Raw genomic sequence first — 26,577 nt, forward strand, 5'->3', positions numbered from 1 at the left:
ACGTTGTTTTTGAATTAGAAAAAAATTTAATGATTAATAAATTATTTTTTTCAACTGGATTTTGTCAGTGATCAGCCCCCTAACGACGGATAATCCAGCATCGTCTTCATCTACAGGAGAAAAATCTGCATTGAAAATGCTGCAATACTCACATCCCATAAGGCTTTAAACGCACAAGAAGCCGAAGCGAAGCATCGAGTCTGAACTGGATACAAGTTAAAATGATCTGTTTGTATTTACATGCATCCCAAGCCGTTTGGAAACCAGAGGGGTCAGTCATGGTTCCTGTCGGTTCATTAAAGGCCTGCCTGACCTTCTCCAGTTTGTTGGTTTAGCTGTGTTTCTGTCACTCAGACAGCTTGTAAATGGATCTATGGCGTATTTTTCTGAATCCATCAAAAAAAAGAAAGAAACCAGACACCATCTTTAAACTGTAAATAGAACGACTTTAATGAGACACTACAAACCATCATATGTATATCATCCTAACCCATTAAATCTGAAAGGAAACAGATTTAAAAACTAATCAGACCTAAGAAAACTGAGCTAAAAACACTTTGATGTGGTTTTGTGTAAGGTTTTTTAAAGATTTAAGGTTAATATTTCATGAACTTGTATTGTGCACCTAAACTATTTTAGGGGTTGAACTATATTGTTAAACTACTGTTTTTCTTTGCTACCCTTTGGCTGCTGATGAGGCAGTCATCTTTGTAACAGCAGAGTCGCTGCTTTCATGTGAGTCCTTATTTGTGTGGAGAAATGATCAGAAGCTCTAAAGTGGACAGAGATGTTCTCATGTTTCTTTACGTTCCCATAGAACTGCTGGGGTTTAAACTGTGTTTGGTCTGGATGCCGATGCTTGTAGCAGAGTTTCTCCCGTCATGTTGCTATGCTACGTGTTAGCATTTCTGCTTCCGGGTGGCTGCTAACATCTGCTGGACTGCAGGATCTCACACTGCTTCCTGTACAGAAGGCTCTTGTGAAAAAGGGTTAGGTTTGAGTCTTATTTTTAAAAACGTGGTACTTCTTTTTCTTACAATGAGTAGAGTTTGTTGTGGGCAGCTAAAGTAGGCTTGAGACTGCAGAGACAACCATTAACATATTTAGTAGAGTTGAGACCCAACAAAACCATCCTGCATACCATCACCAAACCGATCAGACACCAGCTACTGGACGGCCTGATCCTGAAGTTTTGAACCTGTTGTGCTGCTAGTATCCCTGAAGAGAGCAGGGAAGCTTCTGCTGCAGCAGAAACGTGATGATAAACCTGCTGCTTCCGATTTAAAAGCTGTAGCCAGGCCTACGCGTCAGGTTCTGGTTTTTGTGACACAATGACTTCCGTTGACCTTTCTGCTGGTTGGGTCAACCACTAAAACTGATCCCTGCCCACTGAGCCGGCCTGCTGGGAATTTGAAACACAGGAACACATTTCAGCTCATGTAGAGAATTTCATCAGTAAAAAATTATTCAGAGAAAAATCCCCCATTAATTCAGATTTAATTAAGTGTACAGCCCTAAGATAGACAGTTACAGAAGGGGGGCGTGTGGTGGCTGCTGAACTCATCACAAACAACAAAGTCTCCTCTTCTGGAAAACACATGAAGCTCTGGGGAGTAAAATTCACATGGACTGAAAGACACCCTGGAGATTTTGTGGTGAGTGGAGCGCCTCCCCTCCTACCAGCGGCCAAACCCTCTGCTGCTGAGTAGGGAGGGCAGACAGTCAGTGTTAGCTATGCCTCAGCTCTGCTTCAGCCTGGGGGGGGGGCATCACAAATCATAGTTAAACTTGTACTCGTTTGCCAGGTAGATCCTGCGGAAGATAAGTGCAGCCAAAGCCAGAGTGAGCAGCACGATGAGGACGACAGAACCGGCGTGGCTTTCGACTGCATGCTGTGGAGGAGCCGGGGCAAAGGAAGCTCTGCTAGAGGCCGACTCTCTGCCGTCCCTCAGGCCCTGCTGCTGGGCACGCCGTTGCCGGGGGCTCATGGGCCGGCCGGAGCTGGTGTCGGTGGGGGTCTGGGGTCCCTCTACTTCTGCCGCTGGAGATGACTCTGACTGTGAGAGAAAAGAAATCATTATCTACTCCGATTCCCTTAATGATCATCCAGAGGACTGTGGTGCGTTCAGGTTCTTCGAGAGAAACCATTTACTAACAGCATCTGTTTTTTGATAAAGCTCCAGCAGATCTCTCCGAGGTCTAACTCTCCCATCATCAGCAGTGCCTCAGGAACGGCTCTGTGGGGTAAAATGTGATGGATCGATGAGCGTTTATTTATACATTAAATGTGGTCTGGGGCCAAATTTTTACTGACTGATTTGACTGAAAGTCGGCCGAAATGACCTCATTAGGTCAAACCAGTTTTTCCTACTAAACCAAACGTTTTCACATATTTACTATTATAGCTTGTACAAAACAATAAAGTTGTTTATTCAAAATCAATTAAAACTGCTCCAGACTCGTGTTATGATCCTTCACTTCCGGCACCAGAAGGGAGCAGGCAGCCTTCTCAGCAGCACCGTTAGCTTTTATTCTGTTTTTGTTTGATTCTTGCCAACATCTGTTTCTATATGCTTCATCCTTTTTTCCCATGGAATCGCACGCTGCTACCCTGCTCTGCTGGCTCTCAGGGACAAAGCACGTCGGTTTCATCACACTGTCCCAGTAGAGTTCACGTGGAAGTACTGGGTTGCCGGGATGGTGTTAAGCTAAAAGCTTGGGTACCACACAACATCAGGCAATCCTCAATTCACTCTGTACCGATGGGGAACGTCAACTTGTTGGTAAATAAGTTAGACTAACAGTAGCACCGATTAAGACTGAGAAGAGCTAAAGAGAGAGCAGCTTGTGTGTCCTGACTGAGACGTGGCTAACCAGCCACACACCGGATGCTAACGTGGAGCTACCGGGTTTCACTGCTGTGAGAGTGGGGGTCTTATACTGTATGTCAACAGCAAATGGTCCACCCCTGGTCATGTAACGGTGAAAGTGACCATGATCTTGAACTATTAGCCGTATCTCCGTAGAGAGTTGACACACACGATCACAACCCAGGACCTTTATTGTCATTTCAAGGGATTTTAACTAAGACTCTCTGCTTTCCATCAGTTTGTGAACTGCCCATTGAGGAAGAACCGGACTGTTGCTCTTCTGTATGTAAATGTAAGGGAAGCATGCACAGCCCCCCCTGCTTGGCAATTCTGATCTCACCTAGTGTGCCTGCAGCCTCAGTACTCACTTCTGGTGAAAAGGCAGCCTCCCAACACCAGATGCTTTAGGATGTGATCTCCTGAAGCTGAGGCAGCTCTTAGAGGCTGCTCTGAAGCTACTGACTGGAACGTTCTGCTGAGCTATTCTATTCTATTCTACAGTCATTTAGCAGACTCTTTTATCCAAAGCGACTTACATTTGAGAGTAAGAACAACAAAATCAAGAATTCAAATAAGATGGGACGTCATCATTAAGTGGTAGTCAGACTGCTGGAGTCCAGTTGGACCCAGGTCATGTAGGTCTAGAGGCAGTGCATAACTTTTTGGGATCATGATTTCATCCCACAACATCATCTTGGCCTTAAGTGCAGCAGCTTCTTCAGTACTTGGTTGAACCAAAGAGCTGGACAAATCTTTCTACCTCATTCTGAGTAGAAGAGTTAAGCTAAGTGTGGAAATGCTCCTTAAACAACTGAGTCTTTAGCTTGCTTTTAAAAGTGGATAAGGATTCTGCAGATCGGACGGAGTCTAGTAGATGGTTCCACCACCGGGGGACTACAGAGGAGAAGAGTCTAGCTACTGATGTGGCTCCACCTTGTGGTGGGAGCACTAGGCGTCTTTCACTGGCAGAGTGTAACTGTGGAGAGGGAGTGTAGCTCTGGATTAAGTAGTGGAGGTAGACCGGAGCCGTTTGGGTTATTGTTTTGTAAACCAGAAGCAGAGGTTTGAATCTGATGCACTGCAACTGGAAGCCAGTGGAGAGCGATTAGCAGCGGAGTGACATGAGCTCTTTTGGGCTGGTTGAAGACCAGACGTGCTGCTGCGTTCTGGATCATCTGCAGAGGTTTAACTGAGCATGCAGGCAGGCCAGCCAGTAAGGAGTTGCAGTAGTCAATGCGTGAAATGACCAGAGCCTGGACCAGGAGCTGGGCCGTGTGTTCAGTCAGGTAGGGTCTGATCCTCCTGATGTTGTAGAGAGCAAATCGGCAAGGTCGAGCAACCGAGGCAACATGGTCCTTAAAGGTCAGCTGGTTGTCTACCATGACACCAAGATTCCTGGTAGAAGACGTAGGCACAAGCGTGATGGATTCAAGCTGCACGCTTATCTGTGGCGGTAAGGAAGGATTGGCTGGAAAGACAATAAGCTCGTTCTTGGACAGATTTAGCTGAAGGTGGCGATCCTTCATCCATGCGGAGATATCAGCAGGGCATGTATAGTAAAAAGAGAAGAGGGCCAAGCACCGAGCCCTGAGGCACCCCTGTTGTCAGTCCATGTGATCTGGACACGCCTCCTCGCCAAGATACTTTGAAGGATCTTCCTGTGAGGTAGCGCGTAAACCACGAGAGGACAGATCCTGTGATGCCAAGCTCCGAGACTGTAGAGAACAGTATGATGGTTGACCATGTCAAAGGCAGCAGACAGGTCCAGCAGTATAAGAACTGAGGAATGACCAGCAGACAGAGAGGCCAACCAGTTCTCCAGTCATTTAAGCAATATATTGTGGTTGACTGTATCAAACGCAGCACTGAGGTTCAGAAAGACTGGTAGCAACCTTTTCAGTGAAGTAGGAAGCAAACATTTCTGCAGTCAGCACAGTGGGAGGCTGAGCAGGTGGTGGAGATAGAAGAGAGTTAAACACCATGAACATGTCGTGTGTTGGAAGCATTGCGGATCTTGTTCTGATAAAAGGTTTTCTTGGCCGCCTTTAGGCTGGATGTGAAAGTTTCAAGTTTTTGCTGGTACTCAGACAAGTCAGTGTGTTCGTTTGATTTGCGCCACTTTCTTTCTGCAGCCCTGAGTCCGGCTCTGTGATCCCTAAGAACCTCTGTGAGCCATGGACTGGGAGGATTTTGTCTGGCTGATTTTGACACCAGAGGACAAAGTTTGTCCAGAGAGGAGACGAGAGAGGAGCAGAGTGTTTCTGTAGCCTCATTAACAGACAGTAAGGAGAAGTCTGAGTGGGAAGGGAGGGTAGAGTAAACCTCATCAGACAGCTGTGTAGGTCTGAGGGATCTCAGGTTTCTGCGGTAGGACGCCATTTTTGGAGCCGCTTGAATGAAATGAGGAAGGAAGACAGAGAATTTAACCAGGAAGGGGTCTGAGAGATGCAGCGGGGTGACGGACAGGTTGGCTGTGGAGCAGTTTCTGGTCAGTACCAAGTCAAGAGTATTACCAGCTTTGTGTGTTGGAGGAGTCTGTACCAGTTTGAGATTGAAAGAATAGATAAGAGACAGAAAGTCAGTTGCTGTGGTTTGTCAATGTGAATGTTCATGTCTCCCATGATGATTAGTGGTGTGTCATCATCAGGGATGTCAGAGAGAATCATGTCCATTTCAGAGACAAACTCATCTATCCTGCCACCCGGAGGCAGTAAATGACCAGAATGTATGCAGTGATGGGTGTATAGACCTTTACTGTGTAGAGCTCTTATATGAGGACGAGGACATCAGTGCTGGAACCGAGTGTGTAACTGACTACAAACCTCTGCATGGACACGGTGGTGGACAGTCCACTAATAATAAACCCTGGATCACTAGCGAAGTGAAGGCTGTTCTGAACAGGAAAAAGAGGGCCTTTGTTAACAGGGACATGGAGGCCAGGAGGAGCAGCCAGAGGGAGCTCCGACACACAATGAAGGAGGCGAAGGAGCTGTACAGGAGGACGCTGGAGGAGAAGCTCCAGCAGAGCAATATGGGGGACGTGTGGTATGGCCTGAAGGCCATCACAGGCTGTAACCAGACCACCAGCTGTACAGCAGAAGAGGGCAAAGAGAGAGCCAACATGTTTAACAGCTTTTTCAACTGGTTAGACTCTGCAGAGTCTGCTGGTCCACCAGTCTGCTTTCCAGATACGTGGTGGGTTTATCCTTGTTGGCATTCAGCAGCTGCAGAGCCTTCAGCTCCAGATCCAGTATGTTCAGCAGCCACACAGCAGACACTTCCTCCGTTATGAAGTCAAGTGGTTTCTAATATTGTCGACTTTCTCGGCCATGGCAGTCTTCTTTGGACCCATACTGCCAATTTTTCTTGGCACAATGAAGTTTTTTGCTGATTGTTTGCTTGCCGGTAGATCTGCCAGCACCGGGTCAACAGGGAACAGGCTTCAGTTTGATTTGAGAGCTTGGTTTTCATAGTTTGTGGTTAGAAATAAATGTTCATTTTAAAGTGGAACTAGCAATAACTGATCCTTTTCTATCAGTCTGTAAATGTGCTGACTTTCAACGGCAGGGAGAAGCTGGAGGCTACGTGATGTTAGCCGACACCCTGTGTGGCACCCACCTGCTCAGTCTGGGGTCTTTCAGCAGAGACGGAGGCGTTTTCCTGGGTGAATGTTGAAGGCTCACTCTCAGCAACTTCACTTGCACTTGCCTGTCTGGGGGAGCTGGACTCTGCCTGCAGGGACAGACAGGAAACTGCAGTCATGTACTCATTAGCTCCTGTTACAGAAATGGACAGTATGAACTGGACGTATACCTTTCTGTAACTGCACTTTTTATTGTAGAGCTGTCCAACTCTGGTCCTCGGGGCCCCAATCCTGCAGGTTTTAGAGGTTTCCCTGATCCAACACTCCTGATTCAAATCAAATGGCTCTACTCATCCAAAACCTGCTGGACACCGGCCCTTGAGGACCGGAGTTGGACATCCCTGGGTTAGGGTGTTACATATTTCGGACTGGACAATGAGCTGACAATTCTCCCCCCAACTGTACGGGGTAATAGTAAACTTCCATCAATAAAAGCAGGTTGTGTCTTACTCAGCTGTCCTCACAACCACAATCAGATGGTTATGCTGTGACAGCAGTTCTGCAGGGCCTCACCAGTCTCACAAAAGTGAGATTAGAATTTCGTATATTCCTGAAAGGAACCACTGTCTGACCACTGAAGAAGCTCAGAACTAGCACGGCTAACTAACATTCAATGTGAAGAAGCAGTTAAATAACATGTTAGCTAGGGGAGGAGGTAGCACAAGCTAGCTGAAAAGCGACTGTAACTGGGTGGTGAGCTATGATGGCAGACCAGACTTGACTGGTTTATAACAGTGATGGTAAAATAATCTGTTTATGTGAGCCTTCATGGCCTAGGTGAGGGATGTTCAACCTGCGGCTCCAGAGCAGAAAGTGGCCCTCTGGATCTTGGACAATGGCTCTTAACACATGGCTAAACATGCTAAAGAGCTAATTAATGTTTTTAAATATACATATAATAACATATGCAGGTTTTTAACATTTTTTTAAATTTTTTTTCATGGAATAATTGCATTAAATTTCAACATAATAAATGTGATAAATGTGGTCCTGGTTGTGTTCTGGGGAAAAATGTGGACCTGGTTGTGTTCTGGGGATAAATGTGGACCTGGTTCTGTTCTGGGGTGAAATGTGGTCCTGGTTCTGTTCTGGGGATAAATGTGGACCTGGTTCCGTTCTGGGGAAAAATGTGGACTTGGTTCCGTTCTGGGGATAAATGTGGTCCTGGTTCCGTTCTGGGGATAAATGTGGACCTGGTTCTGTTCTGGGGATAAATGTGGACCTGGTTCCGTTCTGGGGATAAATGTGGACCTGGTTCCGTTCTGGGGATAAATGTGGACCTGGTTGTGTTCTGGGGATAAATGTGGAGCTCGTTGTGTTCTGGGGATAAATGTGGTCCTGGTTGTGTTCTGGGGAAAAATGTGGACTTGGTTCCGTTCTGGGGATAAATGTGGACCTGGTTCTGTTCTGGGGATAAATGTGGAGCTGGTTGTGTTCTGGGGATAAATGTGGTCCTGGTTGTGTTCTGGGGAAAAATGTGGACTTGGTTCCGTTCTGGGGATAAATGTGGACCTGGTTGTGTTCTGGGGATAAATGTGGAGCTGGTTGTGTTCTGGGGATAAATGTGGTCCTGGTTCTGTTCTGGGGATAAATGTGGACCTGGTTCCGTTCTGGGGATAAATGTGGACCTGGTTCCGTTCTGGGGATAAATGTGGACCTGGTTCCGTTCTGGGGATAAATGTGGACCTGGTTGTGTTCTGGGGATAAATGTGGACCTGGTTGTGTTCTGGGGAAAAATGTGGACTTGGTTCCGTTCTGGGGATAAATGTGGAGCTGGTTGTGTTCTGGGGATAAATGTGGACCTGGTTGTGTTCTGGGGAAAAATGTGGACTTGGTTCTGTTCTGGGGAAAAATGTGGAACTGGTTGTGTTCTGGGGATAAATGTGGAGCTGGTTGTGTTCTGGGGATAAATGTGGACTTGGTTCCGTTCTGGGGATAAATGTGGAGCTGGTTCTGTTCTGGGGAAAAATGTGGACCTGGTTGTGTTCTGGGGATAAATGTGGTGCTGGTTGTGTTCTGGGGATAAATGTGGACTTGGTTCTGTTCTGGGGATAAATGTGGTCCTGGTTCTGTTCTGGGGAAAAATGTGGACTTGGTTCTGTTCTGGGGAAAAATGTGGAACTGGTTGTGTTCTGGGGATAAATGTGGAGCTGGTTGTGTTCTGGGGATAAATGTGGACTTGGTTCCGTTCTGGGGATAAATGTGGAGCTGGTTTTGTTCTGGGGAAAAATGTGGACCTGGTTGTGTTCTGGGGATAAATGTGGTGCTGGTTGTGTTCTGGGGATAAATGTGGACTTGGTTCCGTTCTGGGGATAAATGTGGTCCTGGTTCTGTTCTGGGGAAAAATGTGGACCTGGTTGTGTTCTGGGGATAAATGTGAAGCTGGTTGTGTTCTGGGGATAAATGTGGACTTGGTTCCGTTCTGGGGATAAATGTGGTCCTGGTTCTGTTCTGGGGATAAATGTGGAGCTGGTTCCGTTCTGGGGATAAATGTGGACCTGGTTCTGTTCTGGGGATAAATGTGGAGCTGGTTCTGTTCTGGGGATAAATGTGGAGCTGGTTCTGTTCTGGGGATAAATGTGGTCCTGGTTCCGTTCTGGGGATAAATGTGGACCTGGTTCCGTTCTGGGGATAAATGTGGACCTGGTTCTGTTCTGGGGATAAATGTGGACCTGGTTCTGTTCTGGGGATAAATGTGGACCTGGTTCTGTTCTGGGGATAAATGTGGACCTGGTTCTGTTCTGGGGATAAATGTGGAGCTGGTTCTGTTCTGGGGATAAATGTGGAGCTGGTTCTGTTCTGGGGATAAATGTGGAGCTGGTTCTGTTCTGGGGATAAATGTGGAGCTGGTTCTGTTCTGGGGATAAATGTGGTCCTGGTTCCGTTCTGGGGATAAATGTGGACCTGGTTCCGTTCTGGGGATAAATGTGGACCTGGTTCCGTTCTGGGGATAAATGTGGACCTGGTTCTGTTCTGGGGATAAATGTGGACCTGGTTCTGTTCTGGGGATAAATGTGGACCTGGTTCTGTTCTGGGGATAAATGTGGAGCTGGTTCTGTTCTGGGGATAAATGTGGAGCTGGTTCTGTTCTGGGGATAAATGTGGAGCTGGTTCTGTTCTGGGGATAAATGTGGAGCTGCTGAAGGTTTTTGCTGATGCTTCTCATCTTCTACACAGACAGTGTAGAAACAGCAGCGTTCAGTCATAAGTTTCTTTACGTCCAGTGAAGGACAGAAAGGTTCTGCAGATCATTCCTTCCAGCAGTCATCACCCTCCGTGACAAGTCATCGTCTCCATCTTCTCATTAATTAACTATCATTGTTAAAACAAACAAACTCTACCACAACATTGTAATTTCATTGTGGGATAATTAAAGTATTCCTAATTTCATTCCAATGAATATATGGGTCAGATGCTGAATTATTAATCTATAAATTGGCCTTGAATGGATTTGAACTAACATGATAAATGGGCCCGGTCCCCCCAGCGATCAGTTGTCTGCCCTCCTGCTGGACCCTGGTACCGGGACTGTCCCGCACATTCTGCCACTTCCAACCACTTCCCACTGAAGTAATTATGAAGAAACTATTCCAAAGATTCTCAGAGTTGTCGCTAATATGAGAGGGCATGTTGGCAAGTTAAGGCTTTTGATGTGATTTTCTCTCTTTTAGAGTTGGTACCAGCCGAGGCTGCCAGCTTGGATGGATCCGCCATTTTCCCGAGAGGGAGGCGAGAATGGAGCATCTCTGCCTTCATGCTGCTCACTATGAGCTGAGTTTAAGTTTTTCTGATGTGAGAGGTCCATGACTGAGTCAGCAGCAAGAATCATTACTTGTTTATTCTTTTTAATAAATGACTTGTCTGGCTTATTTAACTCTAACACTGACCATTTACATTTGACAAATTTGGACGTCTTTGTTTTTATGAAAGACTCATAGTCTGCAGTTGCATTGTGGGTGGTTGTACAACTAGCTCAAGTCTCTGATCAGAGGAAACACCACGGATGACATCTGAAATGTACATGAAGCTGAAGAAGAGGAAACAGGTGAGCAGGAAAGAGAAGGCTAAGTCTGTGTTGTCCGTTCAATCCGCTACATTTACATGCTTCACACAGGCAGAACAGGACATGTGAAGAACTGCTGTTTCAGGACCCTCATTTCAAAACTTAATAGGAGTACCGACCATCCTGAGTAAGAGTGATACAACATGAAATGACACGACCAACGTTAGAGGTGTGATTATATGTGGCAAAGTCCCAAAAATTATGTTAAAAATGAGGGTATTATCTGGTACAGCAAAAACTTATTTTATCAGTAGCTGTTCAAAGTAAACCTGTTAAGAGGAGCCAGGATGGGCGTCTCTGACTAGCTGATTAATGCTAATATCCAGGGGCTGGTTTCCAGGGAAGCAGCTATGCTAACATGTGGCTACGTAGTCACACTGAACATGCATCACTTACCCAACTTAAATGAAAATGCAATTATGCATATTTAATTAAACTTTAAAAACACATCCCAAAAGTGATACAAATTACAAAACATCCGTTGTGATCCATTTTCCTGCTTTGGTGTGACAGTTGTGGTGGCCTGTTTCCCTGGCAACCAGGATCCTCATCAGTAATCAGCAGCAGTACGTAGACCAGCTCGGCTTTCCAGTCATAGCCAGATTGGTGGTTTAAATCCAGACCAGCCTGCCTGCCACGGCCTCCTCATTACTTTACTCATTTCTAGGATTACTTTACTCATTCATACATTGTCTGTCTGAAAAAGTTTGCTCTCTACAATCCAGCAAGTATCTTAGTAATCCTCTTTTTATATGATAATATTTTTATCAATTTGGATTTGAGAAGTTCTTAAAGAATCAAAACTGCCAAGACTGGAGGTCTGTGATCTGCCTGAAACCAACCCAGGAGCCACTAGCAGCTACCAGGCCCTGGAGATATTTGCAGCTACCAGGCCTAGGAACTACCAGCAGCCATCAGGCCCAGGCTTTGCTCCTGACCTCCTTCTAGTTATCAGGCTCTCAACAGACTGACAGGCTACCACCAGGTTCAGGCTACCTCAAGATATTTTGGCTATCAGCAGGCCAAGACTACCTTGAGCTCATCTTTTATGTAAGATAGTTTTCTGTTTTAATCTACTAAAATACCACCTAAGAAAAGTGAGGAAGATTTAATTTCTCTCTGTCATGTAAACAGAGAGCAGAATCGAGGGATTTGTAATAATCTTTAATGACTCAAACAATAAGTGTCATGATGACTTGTTTAGAGAAATGCAGGAGGTCAAAAGGAGCCTAGCAAACTCTCAAAGGGAAGTGGATGAGTTGAAGGCCACTCTTGACTCTGTGACCACTGGTTCTATTAAACAGCTTCAATCCAACACTGAGGCTCTTCTAGCTGATAACAAACGCTGGTTGGACAAAGTTGAGTATCTAGAAAATCAGTCTAGAAGTAACAATATTGTGACTGATGGTATCCCAGAATCACCTGAAGAAAGTTGGTCTGACTGAAAAGAAATTTAGAGAAATCTTAAGTAAAAAAAAATGATCAAAAACATAGAAATAGAAAGAGCACATTGCATTGGAAGGCCTTTAACCAATGCTGATGGCAAAAGGCCAAAAGATCTATGATAGTTAAGCTAAGCAGGTATAAAGATAGACAATCTATTCAAAAGCAAACAGCTTAAAAGGTACCAACATTTACATGATAGAAGATTTTACAGATGCTGTACGTCAGAAAGGAAAAGAACTGCTACCTCAGACCTCTACCTCGGCTACCTCTTTACAGCAAGGAGAGAATGGGCCTATCTGAAACATGACCAACTCATCTTACAACCAGATCAGCAAAATATCCGTAGTGAGTAGAATAAAATCTTACCCAAGGTTTTGTAAATCATGTAGTCATTTGACTTATACTTCATGTCTAAACCAGCTGTGTGTTCACATGCTGAAGGGGGAACGATCCTGAGATAATTTTACCACTGAGAATGTCGAATCTAATGATGTTCATTTTTACAGCCTCAAAAGGACAAAAAGGACTACAAAAATTCATTTAATCCTGATTTTTGTCCTTAAATAATGTATCTACAAATGTTGACTCATTGTCTGTCTTTGTGTGATTATTTTACTCAAATCAGTTTAATTCCATTATTTCTACATACAAGGAGTCCAACATCTTTTCTACTCTACATCTGAATATAAGAAGTCTCTCTAAAAGTTATGACAATTTCTATCATTATGTCCCATCATTGAATCACGTCTTCTCAGTTACTGCATTAAGTGAAACTTTGAAATGTTTGAAATTGCTGATTAAACATCCACACACAGATGTAGAGGTGGTGGAGTCGCTCTCTTTCTGTCCAAAACGGGTTTGAATTCAAAGGACTGATCTGGACGTTAGGCTTCAAGACTGCAACAGGGAAGCAGTTTTTTAGAGACTGTTTCTTGGAATAAGAACGGAAGAGCATCTATTAGATATATTAGAGTATGTTGACAAGGAGAATAAACCTTATTTACTAGGTGATTTAAATATTAATCTTCTAAATGAGGAAATCAAACATCATATTAATGACCAAACAAACATACTGTCTTCCAACTACTTTTATCCTCGAACTAACAAGCCCACCAGGACAACTAGCAAGTCCTCTACGCTGACAGATGATATTTTTAACAATGCATTTTCTAACGTTATCACATCCGGTATTCTTTGCACTGACATATCAGAGCATATGCCTGTCTTTCAATTTTCTGTTTCACACAGTAAATCAAGTATATCTGACTCAAAGAGGGTTTTATTTCAAAGGTTCGATGACAGGAATATTAACAACTTTAGAGAGGTGTTGGCAAAGTTATCTTGGGACGTAGTCTATGGGGCATTAAATGCAAATACAGCTTATGATCATTTTTATTACAAGTTCTATTCTGTGTTTGACCAATGTTTTCCTCTCACAAATAACAGTTAAAAAAACCTCAGCAAAATTTAACAAACCATGGTTTACTACCCAACTTCTGTTCTAAAGGAAAATACGTTATATAAAAATACCTACAAAGTCCTTCTCCTTTAAATTACGCTTACAAATCATTTAGGAACAAATACAATCAGAAATGTTAAACAGGAGTATTATAGAGATTTAACAGCTTTACAAATAACTTTAAATGGGACTCGGAAAGAGTTGCTTAACATGAGACATGCTTCTTTTCTACCCCCAGTTGAATTTCATGATGGCGAAGTAAAGATAACAGACCCATCCCGAATCACAAATAGATTCAATGATTTTTTTCTCAACGTGGGACCATGTCTTGCAAAACATACTGGCAACGTTTCTGGTTCCCCCAATGACTTCATAAGTAATGAGAACATCACCCTAAATGTTTCCGGACCTGTAAAGCCTTCGGAAGTGCTGGATATTATTATGAGCCTTAAAAACTCCTCTCCTGGCCAGCATGAAGTTCCTGCCTCTCTGTTAAAAAGGGAGCTCATTTAATTATCGAACCCTTAATATTTATTTTTTCACGTCTCTAGAATCAGGTACCATCCCTCAAGCTTGCCGAGGTTATTCCACTCTTTACATCTGATGATCCATCGTATTCTCAAATTATCGTCTTTTATCAGTTCTTCCTTGTCTTTCGAAAGTTCTTGAAAAACTAGTATACAATAGAATCATGAAACACCTCGATAACAACAATATCTTGTTCGAACACCAATATGGCTTTAGGAGGAAATATTCTACATATATGGCTCTCTTACACCTCAGAGAGAAAATTACTGCTCTGGAGAAAAATGAATATGCATTTTTCTAGATTTATTAAAGGCTTTTGATACGGTGAATCATGAAATTTTGTTATCGAAAATGTTTTATGGTGTTAAACAGGTTTTACAATGGGTTGCTAATTAGTTAAACAGAAGAGCAACTTGTTTAATGGGAACCCATCACAGCTGAACTAAAACGTGGTGTTCCACAAGGGTCCATTTTAGGACCCTTGTTTTTAATATACATTAATGATCTTGCTAACGCTTCAAGTATATTGTCACCTATTTTATTTGCTGATGACACAAACTTCTTTGTGTCTGAGAAAAATTGCCAAGGCAAAGTTAAATAGGTTATCAGTCAGTCAAGAAATCTAATTTCATTATTTTTAGAAATAACAACAAGAATTACAACGCAGACAGGGCCAAAATCTAGATCATTCATAATGCACCTGCACAAGTTTCATCAGGAAAGTTTTGAAGTGTCTACAGTGATGAGAAGAAAAACAGCCCACTTATATTACATTTTCATTTACCCTTACATTTTTTTACTGTAATAAAATTTGGGCCAGCACTTACCTTTCTTACTACAATCTATCGAGTTCAGAAATCCTTTGTAAGAATTGCCACCAGTTCTTATTTAGCCTCAACTAAACCGTCATTTAAACAAATGGAACTTCTCCCAATTTCTGAGGTCAACAAGTACCAAACAGGGGTTCTTATGTGTAAAGTGGTTTTCTCTTCCTCCTTCTTTCCAAAGTTACTTTCAGTCTAATTGTTGCTATCATGCACTTTTTACAAGGAGTAAGAATGACTTCCGCTTTCCTTTCTGTAGGACTAAATAAAGGAAAGACATAAAAAAATCTAACAGAATCATGTGCCTCTTTAAATACGACCAAGCTTAAAACATCCCTACAGGTGTTCTAGTTACTTTTATATGACTTGTAAGTATTTTTTTGATGAGTTTTAATGTAGTATGGTACATAACTGTTTGATGAGAAGAACATATGCTCATGTGTCTGTATTATGTATGTGTTGGAGTAGATGGTCTAGGTGTGGGGGGTTTGTCAAATTTAGCCAAATATCAGTATATTATGGGGAGAGTTGCTAATAATCCCTTAGGGCTTCTTGACTCTTCCTGCACATTTTAAACATGTGTTTTTAACGTGTTTCTTGTATTGTTATTTTTTCCTCTTAATGATTTTATGTATATATGTGCAAATCACAAAAAATCAAATAAATCAAATCAAATCATTCCTAGGATAACTACTCTTTCCTTAGGACTACGTTACTCATTTCTAGGGCTACTTTACACATTCCTAGGTCTACTTTATTCATTCCTAGGACTAGGACACTGATTCTGACACTTCTTTAGTATTCTCAAGTCTCAGCTTTCTGTGGAGACCAGGAATAAAGGAGTTGTGACGATATACTTAATTTAGTTTGGGAGGTTCTTTTCAGACAAGAGGCAGAAAATATAGGCCTTGTCAAGAGGAGGTTATTTTCATGTCCGAATTGTGTATTTGTGCTTTAGTCTCATCCATCCATCCATTTTCTTTACAGCTTATTCTAATTCAGGGTTGCTGGGAAGTTGGGATCTGTCCCAGCAATTAGCATGTGAGAGGCAGGTACACCTTGACAGGTCACCAGTCCACCACAGCTTCAGTCTTACTGGTTTTGTAATTTGACTGTGTTGGATGTAAGGAGTGATGGCAGACAAATGGCTAAATTAAACGTTAACAGGCAACCACAAATGGAAGCAGTGACAATCAGTTTAGGTTTGTTTAGTTTTAACGTTACAATCCTGGCAAACGGCTGGATTTACAGCATGTTGCAGAAAACACAGTAATACCACTGCAATACTTTGTGTTTAGCTTATGTGGAAGCATTTATAAACAATAAATAGAAAGTGAGTGGGACAGAAACCCCCATGAGCTCTCGCTCTTGGATCAGGAACCTAGATTTTCAACAATGTACTGACATAGGACAGGGTAATCAGAAAATACTAAGCTCTATTAATCTCATTGGTTCTTTATGCGAACCAAACATGCTTGATGTGACATCTGGTGTGTGCACCTTAAAGTTGATTTGCTGAGCCAGTTCTTTGGCCTTGTCATCCTCAGCGCTTGGGTTACCGTTGGGGTCCAGAGCCAGGAGGGCTGAGTGCATGGAACAGCCACAGCTTTCGCAGCAGAAGTCCTGGGATCTGCCAAACAATAGCAACAATATGGTGAGCTTACATCCACACTGCTGCTTTCAGCTACACACACAGTAAAATCCTGTGTATGAAATGCACGGTCAAAATACAGAAGGCAGGGCTAGTTTATTTCTACAGCACATTTCATTTACAGGACAATTCAAAGTGCTTCACATAAAACATTAAGAACGTTACAGATGGAGCAAAGAAAGCATTCAGAAGTAGTAAAAGGCTATAGGTTGGAAATGGCTTTAATGGTGTATGTGTGAAGTCTGAAATATTCTCTCCATATTTTTCACTGTAAAGGGAAATGGTTAGATGTTTTACTATTACTATGGAATACAAGCCTTTATTTCTTTTTTCTGCTGTCTCAAACTAAAAATGTTTTAAGCTTTGGGGTAAGCCAGCTTTTTACAGTCCTTTGAGCTTGAGTTTGATGGTTAACATTTTACCAATAAATTAATAAGACATGGATATTATTGTCTATATCTTTTCCCCCTACAAACATCTCAGTTTTAGCTAGTTAAGTATTACATGTTGCTAAGAAGAATTAATCTGTTCAGGGGTACACTTACAACTTAGAAGTGTTAAAATACACTGGCAGGAATTCCTTACAAATCTACTCTGCTTGGGGTAATTATTTATATTAACAGGATTACATAGATCTTACACTTCTGGGGAGTACATAAAATGTACATTCTGTTCTATTCTATTCTACAGTTATTTAGCAGACGCTTCTATCCAAAACGACTTACATTTGAGAGTAAGAACAACAATATCAAGAATTCAAACAAGATGAACGTTATCATTAAGTGATAGTCAGACTGCTTTGAGTCCAGTTGGACCAGGTGCTGTCATGTAGTACTAAAGGCAGTGCATATAATTTTTTTTTGTTTTGTTTTGGTTTTTTTTGTAGTTTTTGTAAGTCATTTTGTTTAAATACAAGATCATGATTTCATCCCACAACATCATCTTGGCCTTAAGTGCAGCAGCTTCTTCAGTACTTGGTTGAACCAAAGAGCTGGACAAATCTTTCTAACTCATTCTGAGTAGAAGAGTTAAGCTAAGTGTGGAAATGCTCCTTAAACAACTGAGTCTTTAGCTTGCTTTTAAAAGTGGATAAGGACTCTGCAGATCGGACGGAGTTTGGTAGATGGTTCCACCACAGAGGAGAAGAGTCTAGCTACTGATGTGGCGCCACCTTGTGGTGGGAGCACTAGGCGTCTTTCACTGGCAGAGCTTAACTGTGGAGAGGGGGTGTAGCTCTGGATTAAGGAGTGGAGGTAGACCGGAGCCGTTTGGGTTATTGTTTTGTAAACCAGAAGCAGAGGTTTGAATCTGATGCACTGCAACTGGAAGCCAGTGGAGAGCGATTAGCAGCGGAGTGACATGAGCTCTTTTGGGCTGGTTGAAGACCAGACGTGCTGCTGCGTTCTGGATCATCTGCAGAGGTTTAACTGAGCATGCAGGCAGGCCAGCCAGTAAGGAGTTGCAGTAGTCAATGCGAGAAATGACCAGAGCCTGGACCAGGAGCTGGGCCGTGTGTTTAGTCAGGTAGGGTCTGATCCTCCTGATGTTGTAGAGAGCAAATCGGCAAGGTCGAGCAGCCGAGGCAACGTGGTCCTTAAAGGTCAGCTGGCTGTCTACCATGACACCAAGAATCCTGGTAGAAGACGTAGGCACAAGCGTGAGGGATTCAAGCTGCACGCTTATCTGTGGCGGTAAGGAAGGATTGGCTGGAAAGACAATAAGCTCAGTCTTGGACAGATTTAGCTGAAGGTGGCGATCCTTCATCCATGGGGAGATATCAGCAGGGCATGTATAGTAAAAAGAGAAGAGGGCCAAGCACCGAGCCCTGAGGCACCCCTGTTGTCAGTCCATGTGATCTGGACACGCCCCCTTGCCAAGATACTTTGAAGGATCTTCCTGTGAGGTAGGGCGTAAACCACGAGACGACAGATCCTGTGATGCCAAGCTCCGAGACTGTAGAGAACAGTATGATGGTTGACCGTGTCAAAGGCAGCAGACAGGTCCAGCAGTATAAGAACTGAGGAATGACCAGCAGACAGAGAGGCCAACCAGTTCTCCAGTCATTTAAGCAATATATTGTGGTTGACTGTATCAAACGCAGCACTGAGGTCCAGAAAGACCGGTAGCAACCTTTTCAGTGAAGTAGGAAGCAAACATTTCTGCAGTCAGCACAGTGGGAGGCTGAGCAGGTGGTGGAGATAGAAGAGAGTTAAACACCATGAACATGTCGTGTGTTGGAAGCATTGCGGATCTTGTTCTGATAAAAAGCTATCTTGGCCGCCTTTAGGCTGGATGTGAAAGTTTCACCGGGACACCGGCCCAAGAGTAATGTATCCCAGAAGTCACTCAAATGCGTGAGAGTTGGCAGCCCTAATAAGACAGCATTTTTCACTGCCATCTATCAGCTGATCGTCTTCTGCTTGGCTCAGTAAGCCGAATGCAAATTGTGTAAATTCTTCATGTCATGAACTTACATAAGAACAGGCAGATGGTGAGGTGTTAATAGCCCCCCTCCCCCCGGATAACACGGCCACCTGAATATTTTCGTAGGCTGGTAGTTCTAGTATTAAAGAAGGTGGATAGGTGGCAGGGCAGGTTACCATGGTTTCCACAGTCGCACCCCACCAATCAAATAATTCTGTTAAGGTTACAAAACATGCTTCTTATTGGTTATCTACTCCCATATCTAAAGCTTAAAGTCTTTTTTCTCCTTTCTTCTTAAAACTGCTCATGTGGGCCCCAAGTGGGCATGGGCCCCTGGGCCTGTGGCCATTAGATAATCCGGCCTTGGGTCTAGGCTCAGCAAGGAAGGAGGGCAGCTGACTCAGAGCAGTTCAGGGAGAAAGAGACATCAGATTTGTTGGGTTCTAGAAGAAATGAGGCAAGTGTGATTGTGGAGGGCATCTCACTAGCTTGTAAAGCACAACATAAATAATGCTTTTTGTTCCTTTCCTGATCCTCTTCTTCTGTGCTTTGTTTCTTTCCCTGGTCACGTCAGCTATTCTGCTCAACACTACACCCATGGTTTCTGGTGGTATCGCTCCGTCTTCTGCGTCAAGTGACGGATAGCTAAGCTCCCTGAAAACATAACCGACACAGAAGATGGATGAAACCACCCGCCTGTTGTTTGTGTCCTGCATGAATGGGCCTTTAGTGGGGAAAGGAGAAAAGTGGCCATGCAGCAACACGTCCTCCTATCTATCTGGTCTTCATGTGCTAATGAAACAGCCTGCTGATCTGGACCCTCATCTCATCTTCAAATAAAAGACAGGCTAAAAGTGGATCTGCTCCACATCTAATGTGCTGTGAAATGAAGGGCGGCATGCTGGCTCACGTAGCCTCTGGGGACTACATATTATGATGATTCAGACCATTTAAAAAAACCAGGACTAGCTCGAGCACTGTGCTGTGACAAGCCAGTTATTAATAGCAGACATGTTGACTGATTAAAAAAAAAATGTAATGCTAACTATCTCCATGCACACCAGTCCACAGTCTCATTACAATTCTCAATCCAGCACATTGAATGCAACACATACTGTGCAGAGAGCAGAAACTGGAAAGTGTTTCATCATGTCTTACTTTTTGGCAAGGGCTCTCCTCTCTTCTGGAGTATAATCAAGAGATCCTATTGCACCCTCTCCTTTCGTAGGCATGAATCCGATTATAGCTATTAGGGCAGTTCGGACTGAAAGAAAAAAAACACAAAGAGGAAAAACAAAGGAGAGCAGAGAAAAATGAAAAACAGTACATTCAGCACTGATTAGTAAAACGAGATGGTTAAATCACATGACAGACTGCACGTGTTTGGTTCCCAGGTTACATAAGAGGGAAGGATTCTTTGTTTTCTGAGATAAACCTCTGTGAGGACGAACAGAATGAATCTGCACTCACACGTTTCCCAGCTGGCTCGTTAGCAATATGGTCAGGGTGGGCAGTTTGAGTCTGTGTCATGGCTGCTTGCACTTCATCCATGTTCCACTTAATCCCACACACTAAATGAAAAGCCTGGAGGCCAATAATGACAGTGAAGTCTACTTTACATTGGAAAATATACTGACTTACATGCTAGTACATGTTACCAAACACATGAAAATCAACCTGTTGCCCACACCTCTGAGCCCCGTTCAGCTGGAACCTTTCCCAGCCTGGACACCTGGACACGTCACCAGTCCATCACATGGCTATGCGTAAATAAAAACAACTGCTAACTTCTAGGGAAAATTTATAGTGACCAAATAACCTAATGTGTCTCTGGACAGTCAGAGTAAGCTGGAGTACACGTAGAGAACCTACACATACACGAAGAGAACCCACGCATACACGGATAGAAGCCACACATACACGGAGAGAACCTACACATACACGAAGAGAACCCACGCATACACGGATAGAAGCCACACATACACGGAGAGAACCTACACATACACGGATAGAAGCCACACATGCATGGAGAAAACCTAGACATGCACGGAGAGAAACCGCGCATACACGAAGAGAACCCACACATACACGGATAGGAGCCACGCATACACGGATAGGAGCCAAGCATACACGAAGAGAACCCACGCATACACGGAGAGAACCCACGCATACACGAAGAGAACCCACGCATACACCGATAGGAGCCACGCATACACGGAGAGAAGCCACGCATACACGAAGAGAACCCACGCATACACGGAGAGAACCCACGCATACAGGAAGAGAACCCACGCATACACGAAGAGAACCCACGCATACACGGAGAGAAGCCACGCATACACCGATAGGAGCCACGCATACACGGAGAGAACCCACGCATACAGGAAGAGAACCCACGCATACACGAAGAGAACCCACGCATACACGGAGAGAAGCCACGCATACACGAAGAGAACCCACGCATACACGGAGAGAAGCCACGCATACACGAAGAGAACCCACGCATACACGAAGAGAACCCACGCATACACGGAGAGAACCCACGCATACACGAAGAGAACCCACGCATACACGAAGAGAACCCACGCATACACAGATAAAACCCACGCATACACGGATAGAACCCAAGCATACACAAAAAGAAGCCACGCATACACGGAGAAAACCCAAGCATACACGAAGAGAACCAACGCATACACGGAGAAAACCCAAGCATACACGAAGAGAACCAACGCATACACGGAGAGTACCCACGCATACACGGAGAGAACCCACGCACACATGGATACAACCCAAACATACGCGAAGAGAACCCACACATACACGGAGAGAACCCACGCATACACGGATAGAACCCAAGCATACACGGACAGAACTCACGCATACACGGAGAGAACCCACGCATACACGGGGAGAACCCACGCATACACGGAGAGAACCCACGCATACACGGATAGAAGCCACGCATACACAGAGAGAACCCACGCATACACGGAAAGAAGCCACACATACACGGAGAGAACCTACACATACACGGATAGAAGCCACACATGCATGGAGAGAACCTAAACATGCACGGAGAGAAACCACGCATACACGAAGAGAACCCACGCATACACGGATAGGAGCGACGCATACACGGATAGGAGCCAAGCATACACGGATAGAACCCAAGCATACACGGATAGAACCCAAGCATACACGGATAGAACCCACACATACACGGATAGAACCCACGCATACACGGATAGAAGCCACGCATACATGGATAGAAGCCACGCATGCACGGAGAAAACCCACGCATACACGAAGAGAACCCAAGCATACATGAAGAGAACCCAAGCATACACGGATAGAACCCACGCATACACGGATAGAACCCACGCATACACGGATAGAACCCACGCATACACGGATAGAATCCACGCATACACGGATAGAACCCACGCATACACGAAGAGAACCCAAGCATACACGGATAGAACCCACGCATACACGGATAGAACCCACGCATACACGGATAGAACCCACGCATACACGGATAGAAGCCACGCATACACGGATAGAAGCCACGCATACACGGATAGAAGCCACGCATGCACGAAGAGAACCCACACATACATGGAAAGAAACCATGCATACACACGGAGGACAGAAAAACCTTTAAGGCCAGCCAAAGTTGATTTGCTGCTAATGTGTCACTAAGGTTTTTAGCAAGGTAGCCGCAGAAGCTAAATCATCTGTCGGCGCAAGAGCTAAAGAGCACCGAGCCCACAGAACTGTCTGCGTGAGTCCTCCGGGTTTCTACTTGATACTTACTATACATCTGCTGTCAGGAAGTTTTCATCCTTCTCAGCAAGTTCATCCTGTGAAACTGGGCTCTAAACACACATTAACAGACTATGTTGCTAACATTAAAAAACTGCATGAATCATATTTACAGAGTCGAGTACAATGTGTAGTCATTGATAATGTAAAATCTGCCCCATGTAGAATTAATACAGGAATCCCCCAGGGAACCATACTGGGGCCTATTCTTTTCAGCCTGTATGTGAACGAACTGCCTGATGTGTGTCCTGAAGTTGGCCTCCAAATGTACGCCGACGACACTGTGGTTTATGTGTCTGGGAAAACTCCTGCTGCCATCGGCAGTACATTGACAAAAAGTCTTGAGAAAGTGTCAACATGGCTAAAAAACCTCATATTTAACATTAAATATAAAGAAAACTAAATCTATTTGTTCTTCTATAAAAAGAATTCAAACATCAAATAACCTAAATATCAAAATGAATGGTGAATTCATCGAACAAGTAGAGCAAGAAAAATATTTAGGAGTCATATTAGATTCTCAGCTAAACTTTAAATATCACATCAAAAGCATCTCAAAGGCCAGTATAAACTGTTTCTGAATGATTAGGAGCTGTCTCACATTTGAATGTGCTCATGTCTTTCTGAACACAATGATCCTGTCTCATCTGTCGTACTGCACCACTGTTTGGTCTCAGACCAGTCAAACCGCCCTAAAGCCTATTGAGAGGCTTTATAATAGGGCCTTCAAAAATTTAGATAAAAAGCCCATTCAGTTCCATCACTGCAATATTTTAAATAAACACAAAATCTTAAATTTTATTAATTTTGTTCCTTTTAGCCATTTAAAGTTGTTCTTTAAATGTTTGACTGGACTTGCACCTCAGCCACTTTGTAAATTTGTGAACAGACTGGAAACCTCCAGAGCAACAAGAGCAGCTACATGTGGAGACGGAAAAGTTCCATTTTGTAAAACATCTTTTGCCCAGAATGTTTTTTCTGTGAAAGGAGCTGATCTGTGGAACTCTCTCTCTGCTAATATAAAGACATAACTAAACTGTCCACCTTCAAAAAACAAACCAAATCCTGGCTCATAGAGCAACAGCAGTGTAACCATGTCATTTGAAATGTGTATGTTTGTGTATGTGAGGTGTGCATATGTGTGAGCTTGAGTACGTGTGTATGAATATACTTCATGGCCTTTTACTAGTGCTAACTGGTCTCAGGACATTTTATTGCGTTTACTGTTAATTTTCACTTTTCATTTAATCTTACTGTTAAAAGCCCTTCTAGGGACAGGTGCGAATCAGCCATGGCTATAAACACTTTGATACATGCATCAGATTATTTTAACACAGTAATCCATGTTTACTGTATCTGTCCCTATTATATAAATTAAATAAAAAAATAAATAGTTAGCATTTATTCTGTTCTTTTTATGTGAAACAAAAAAAAAAATAAACAGACATTAAGATGCTCCAGTATCTGTGTTCAAATACTTTAATTATGTAGAAACATATCAGCAAACAACTTGAGGAAGATGTGTTAGTAAACGAATAAATATGTAAATTTCCTCCACAGTGACATGAGAGGAAGTGTTAGCCACCCTAAATTAAAGATGCAGAAAAGATTGGTGAGCATCAGCCTGGAGTGGCTGCAGCTGGCCTGGCTGGCAATTATCAAGCCGGGCCTCCTGTGGTCAGTCCGAACACGATCAGACACAACACTTTACAGACCCAGCGGGGGAAACCAGATCTCTAAGGCATGGCTAGCCACGTGACTGGCAGTACATCAGCAGGAAAGAAGTTTAAAGCAACCTTGTCTTTGATTTAATTGTGGTATTGATTTCAGGCTGATTTGGGTTATGATAGAGAGCCAGTAGCGAAAGCTGCTTTGAGGAAGATGTACCGTCTCCCACTGAGCTCCCTTTGATTAAAGTCCCATGCTGAGAAGCAACATGAAAGCACAACTCAGAAAAAGTTGGAATGTCAGTTGAGAACTAAAACTAAATTTTGGTTAAAATAAATGAGTAGTTTTGATCCTTAAGGTATTAAAAAGGTGCTCCCGTGTGGCTGCAGACCCCCACCACTGAGGACTAATTAATTAGCCCTTCATCTGGTTGGTAATTGGAGGAAAACAGGAAAAAAAATTATACCTAAATGTGAACAATCATCTGATACTTACTACTCCACGATGGCTGCCAGGTCTCAGGATGGTGGCCAGAGATGCTCAAACAGATCTTTTTCCCAACCTCAAATCTTCCATTTGGCTAGGAAGGAAGGAAATAATGACAAGATGAAGGTGAGTGAGTGGACATAGGCAAGCCAGTAAAAAGAAACACTCCAAACTTGTCACAAGCAAAGTGAGTTTTTCTAAGAAAAACTAGATGGACTGAACAGAAAAGTCAAAGTCCAGCCATCATTTGAGCAGGTTTCCTACAACTGCCTCATTATCCCACTAAATCTGTGAAGATTATGGGAAAAATGATAATCACGATTATTTTGATTGAAATTGAGATCTCGATTATTTAACACGATTTTAACACATTTATAGATAAGAGGTTGGGGGGGGGCATTTAAAGTGTTTACTGTGGTAATGTCGACTAGTTTCTTTCCACCAGGTCTCCATAGCTATTGTTTGTCTCAGACCAGCAGCCATGTTCCCTCTGGTGTGATCTGGAAAAAAATAGTCTGGAGACATTTCGTTTTTACGTTGAAATCCGCGTCAATAAAATGTAGCGCGACATTTCTATACGGCTCTGGTGCGGCTTTACCACAGGTCCGTAGCGGTGGCGAAACATCGGACTGTCACCACGTCTTTCACACACCCTCACTACACTCATCATACAGGGAAGAAAGAGACAGTCCACTAACATGGTGGTGAGATGGCAGTGATGCCGTTTGTCCAAAGTGTTGATGAGTTTCTTAAATCCCGGATTGTTCACTGTGTTAATTGAGAAAAAAGTTCTGTTTGTTTATAACGTTTGTCTCTCTGTGACTCTGGGAGCTGGTGGATTATTTAGTTGCGACTCACAAAAATTGAACATTTTTCTATTTTTTTTGTGTTGCGTCGCAAGCCCCCGTGTGCACGTCTGCGTGCACGAACGCAACATTTTACATGCATGACTGTCGCCTGTCGCTTGGCTGGAGGAGGGCAACGATTTTCGCTTCCTTGCGCAAGTTTACATAGAAAATGATGGAGAAGGAGCGACGCCGCCTCCCGTGTGTCCAGGTGTCTGCAACTCGTTCTGAATAAAACTAAAGCGGTCGGGCTGTGGGAGGAGTCTGCAGCTGTGGGAGGGGTCTGCAGCTGTGGGAGGGGTCTGCAGCTGTGGGAGGAGTTTGCAGCTGTGGGAGGAGTCTGCAGCAAAGCGCTGCAATGAAGCTGCGCTCAATTTGAAAACAGCACAAATCGAAGGACAAAAAATAATCGGACCATTTCATTTTTATGATCGTTGAAAACCCAGAAAGTAATTGCGATTAAAATTCAATTAATTACCCAGCCCTAACACCAAGGTTCAGAGAAACGTTGTCCATGCTAGAAGAAAAATCAGTCTGGGTCTTACTGTGAGGAGGATGATGCTGGGGGGCTTCATGGGGTACTCTGGGGGAAGTATGATCCTGCCATGGTAAACCCCACCATCAAAATCTGAGTCTGGGGGCCCACGCACAGAAAAGTGCCATTCAAAGAGGTTATCCTGCAGACACAGCAAGGTTAGACAATGAGGATGCTTACTACACTGACACCGATCTGATTTATTTGAACACGTTAAAGCAATAAAACATTAACAATAATAACATGCTAACAGGCTAAAAGCAGCGGAAGGAAGCTAGGGTCGGACCTCAGCACGAATTTCTCTTAT

The 26,577-nt window shown here is 43.5% G+C and overlaps 1 protein-coding gene across 1 annotated transcript in view; it reads right to left on the bottom strand.

Annotated features, from left to right (window-relative positions):
* Nucleotides 1-425: 425 nt before the first annotated feature.
* ube2j1 (ubiquitin-conjugating enzyme E2, J1) overlaps nucleotides 426-26,577 on the bottom strand; it is a 44,982-nt gene continuing 18,830 nt past the window's right edge. Inside the window, exons 3-8 of the mRNA XM_041975919.1 lie at nucleotides 26,281-26,412; nucleotides 24,900-24,984; nucleotides 20,067-20,172; nucleotides 16,334-16,463; nucleotides 6,489-6,602; nucleotides 426-2,057 (exon numbers count right to left, since the gene is read on the bottom strand). Of these exons, the coding sequence (XP_041831853.1) occupies nucleotides 1,770-2,057; nucleotides 6,489-6,602; nucleotides 16,334-16,463; nucleotides 20,067-20,172; nucleotides 24,900-24,984; nucleotides 26,281-26,412 (855 nt within the window). The 3' untranslated portion in view covers nucleotides 426-1,769. The remainder of the gene's footprint in view (nucleotides 2,058-6,488; nucleotides 6,603-16,333; nucleotides 16,464-20,066; nucleotides 20,173-24,899; nucleotides 24,985-26,280; nucleotides 26,413-26,577) is intronic.

This window comes from Melanotaenia boesemani, chromosome 22, assembly GCF_017639745.1.
Source record: "Melanotaenia boesemani isolate fMelBoe1 chromosome 22, fMelBoe1.pri, whole genome shotgun sequence".
NCBI classification, from domain to species: domain Eukaryota; kingdom Metazoa; phylum Chordata; class Actinopteri; order Atheriniformes; family Melanotaeniidae; genus Melanotaenia; species Melanotaenia boesemani.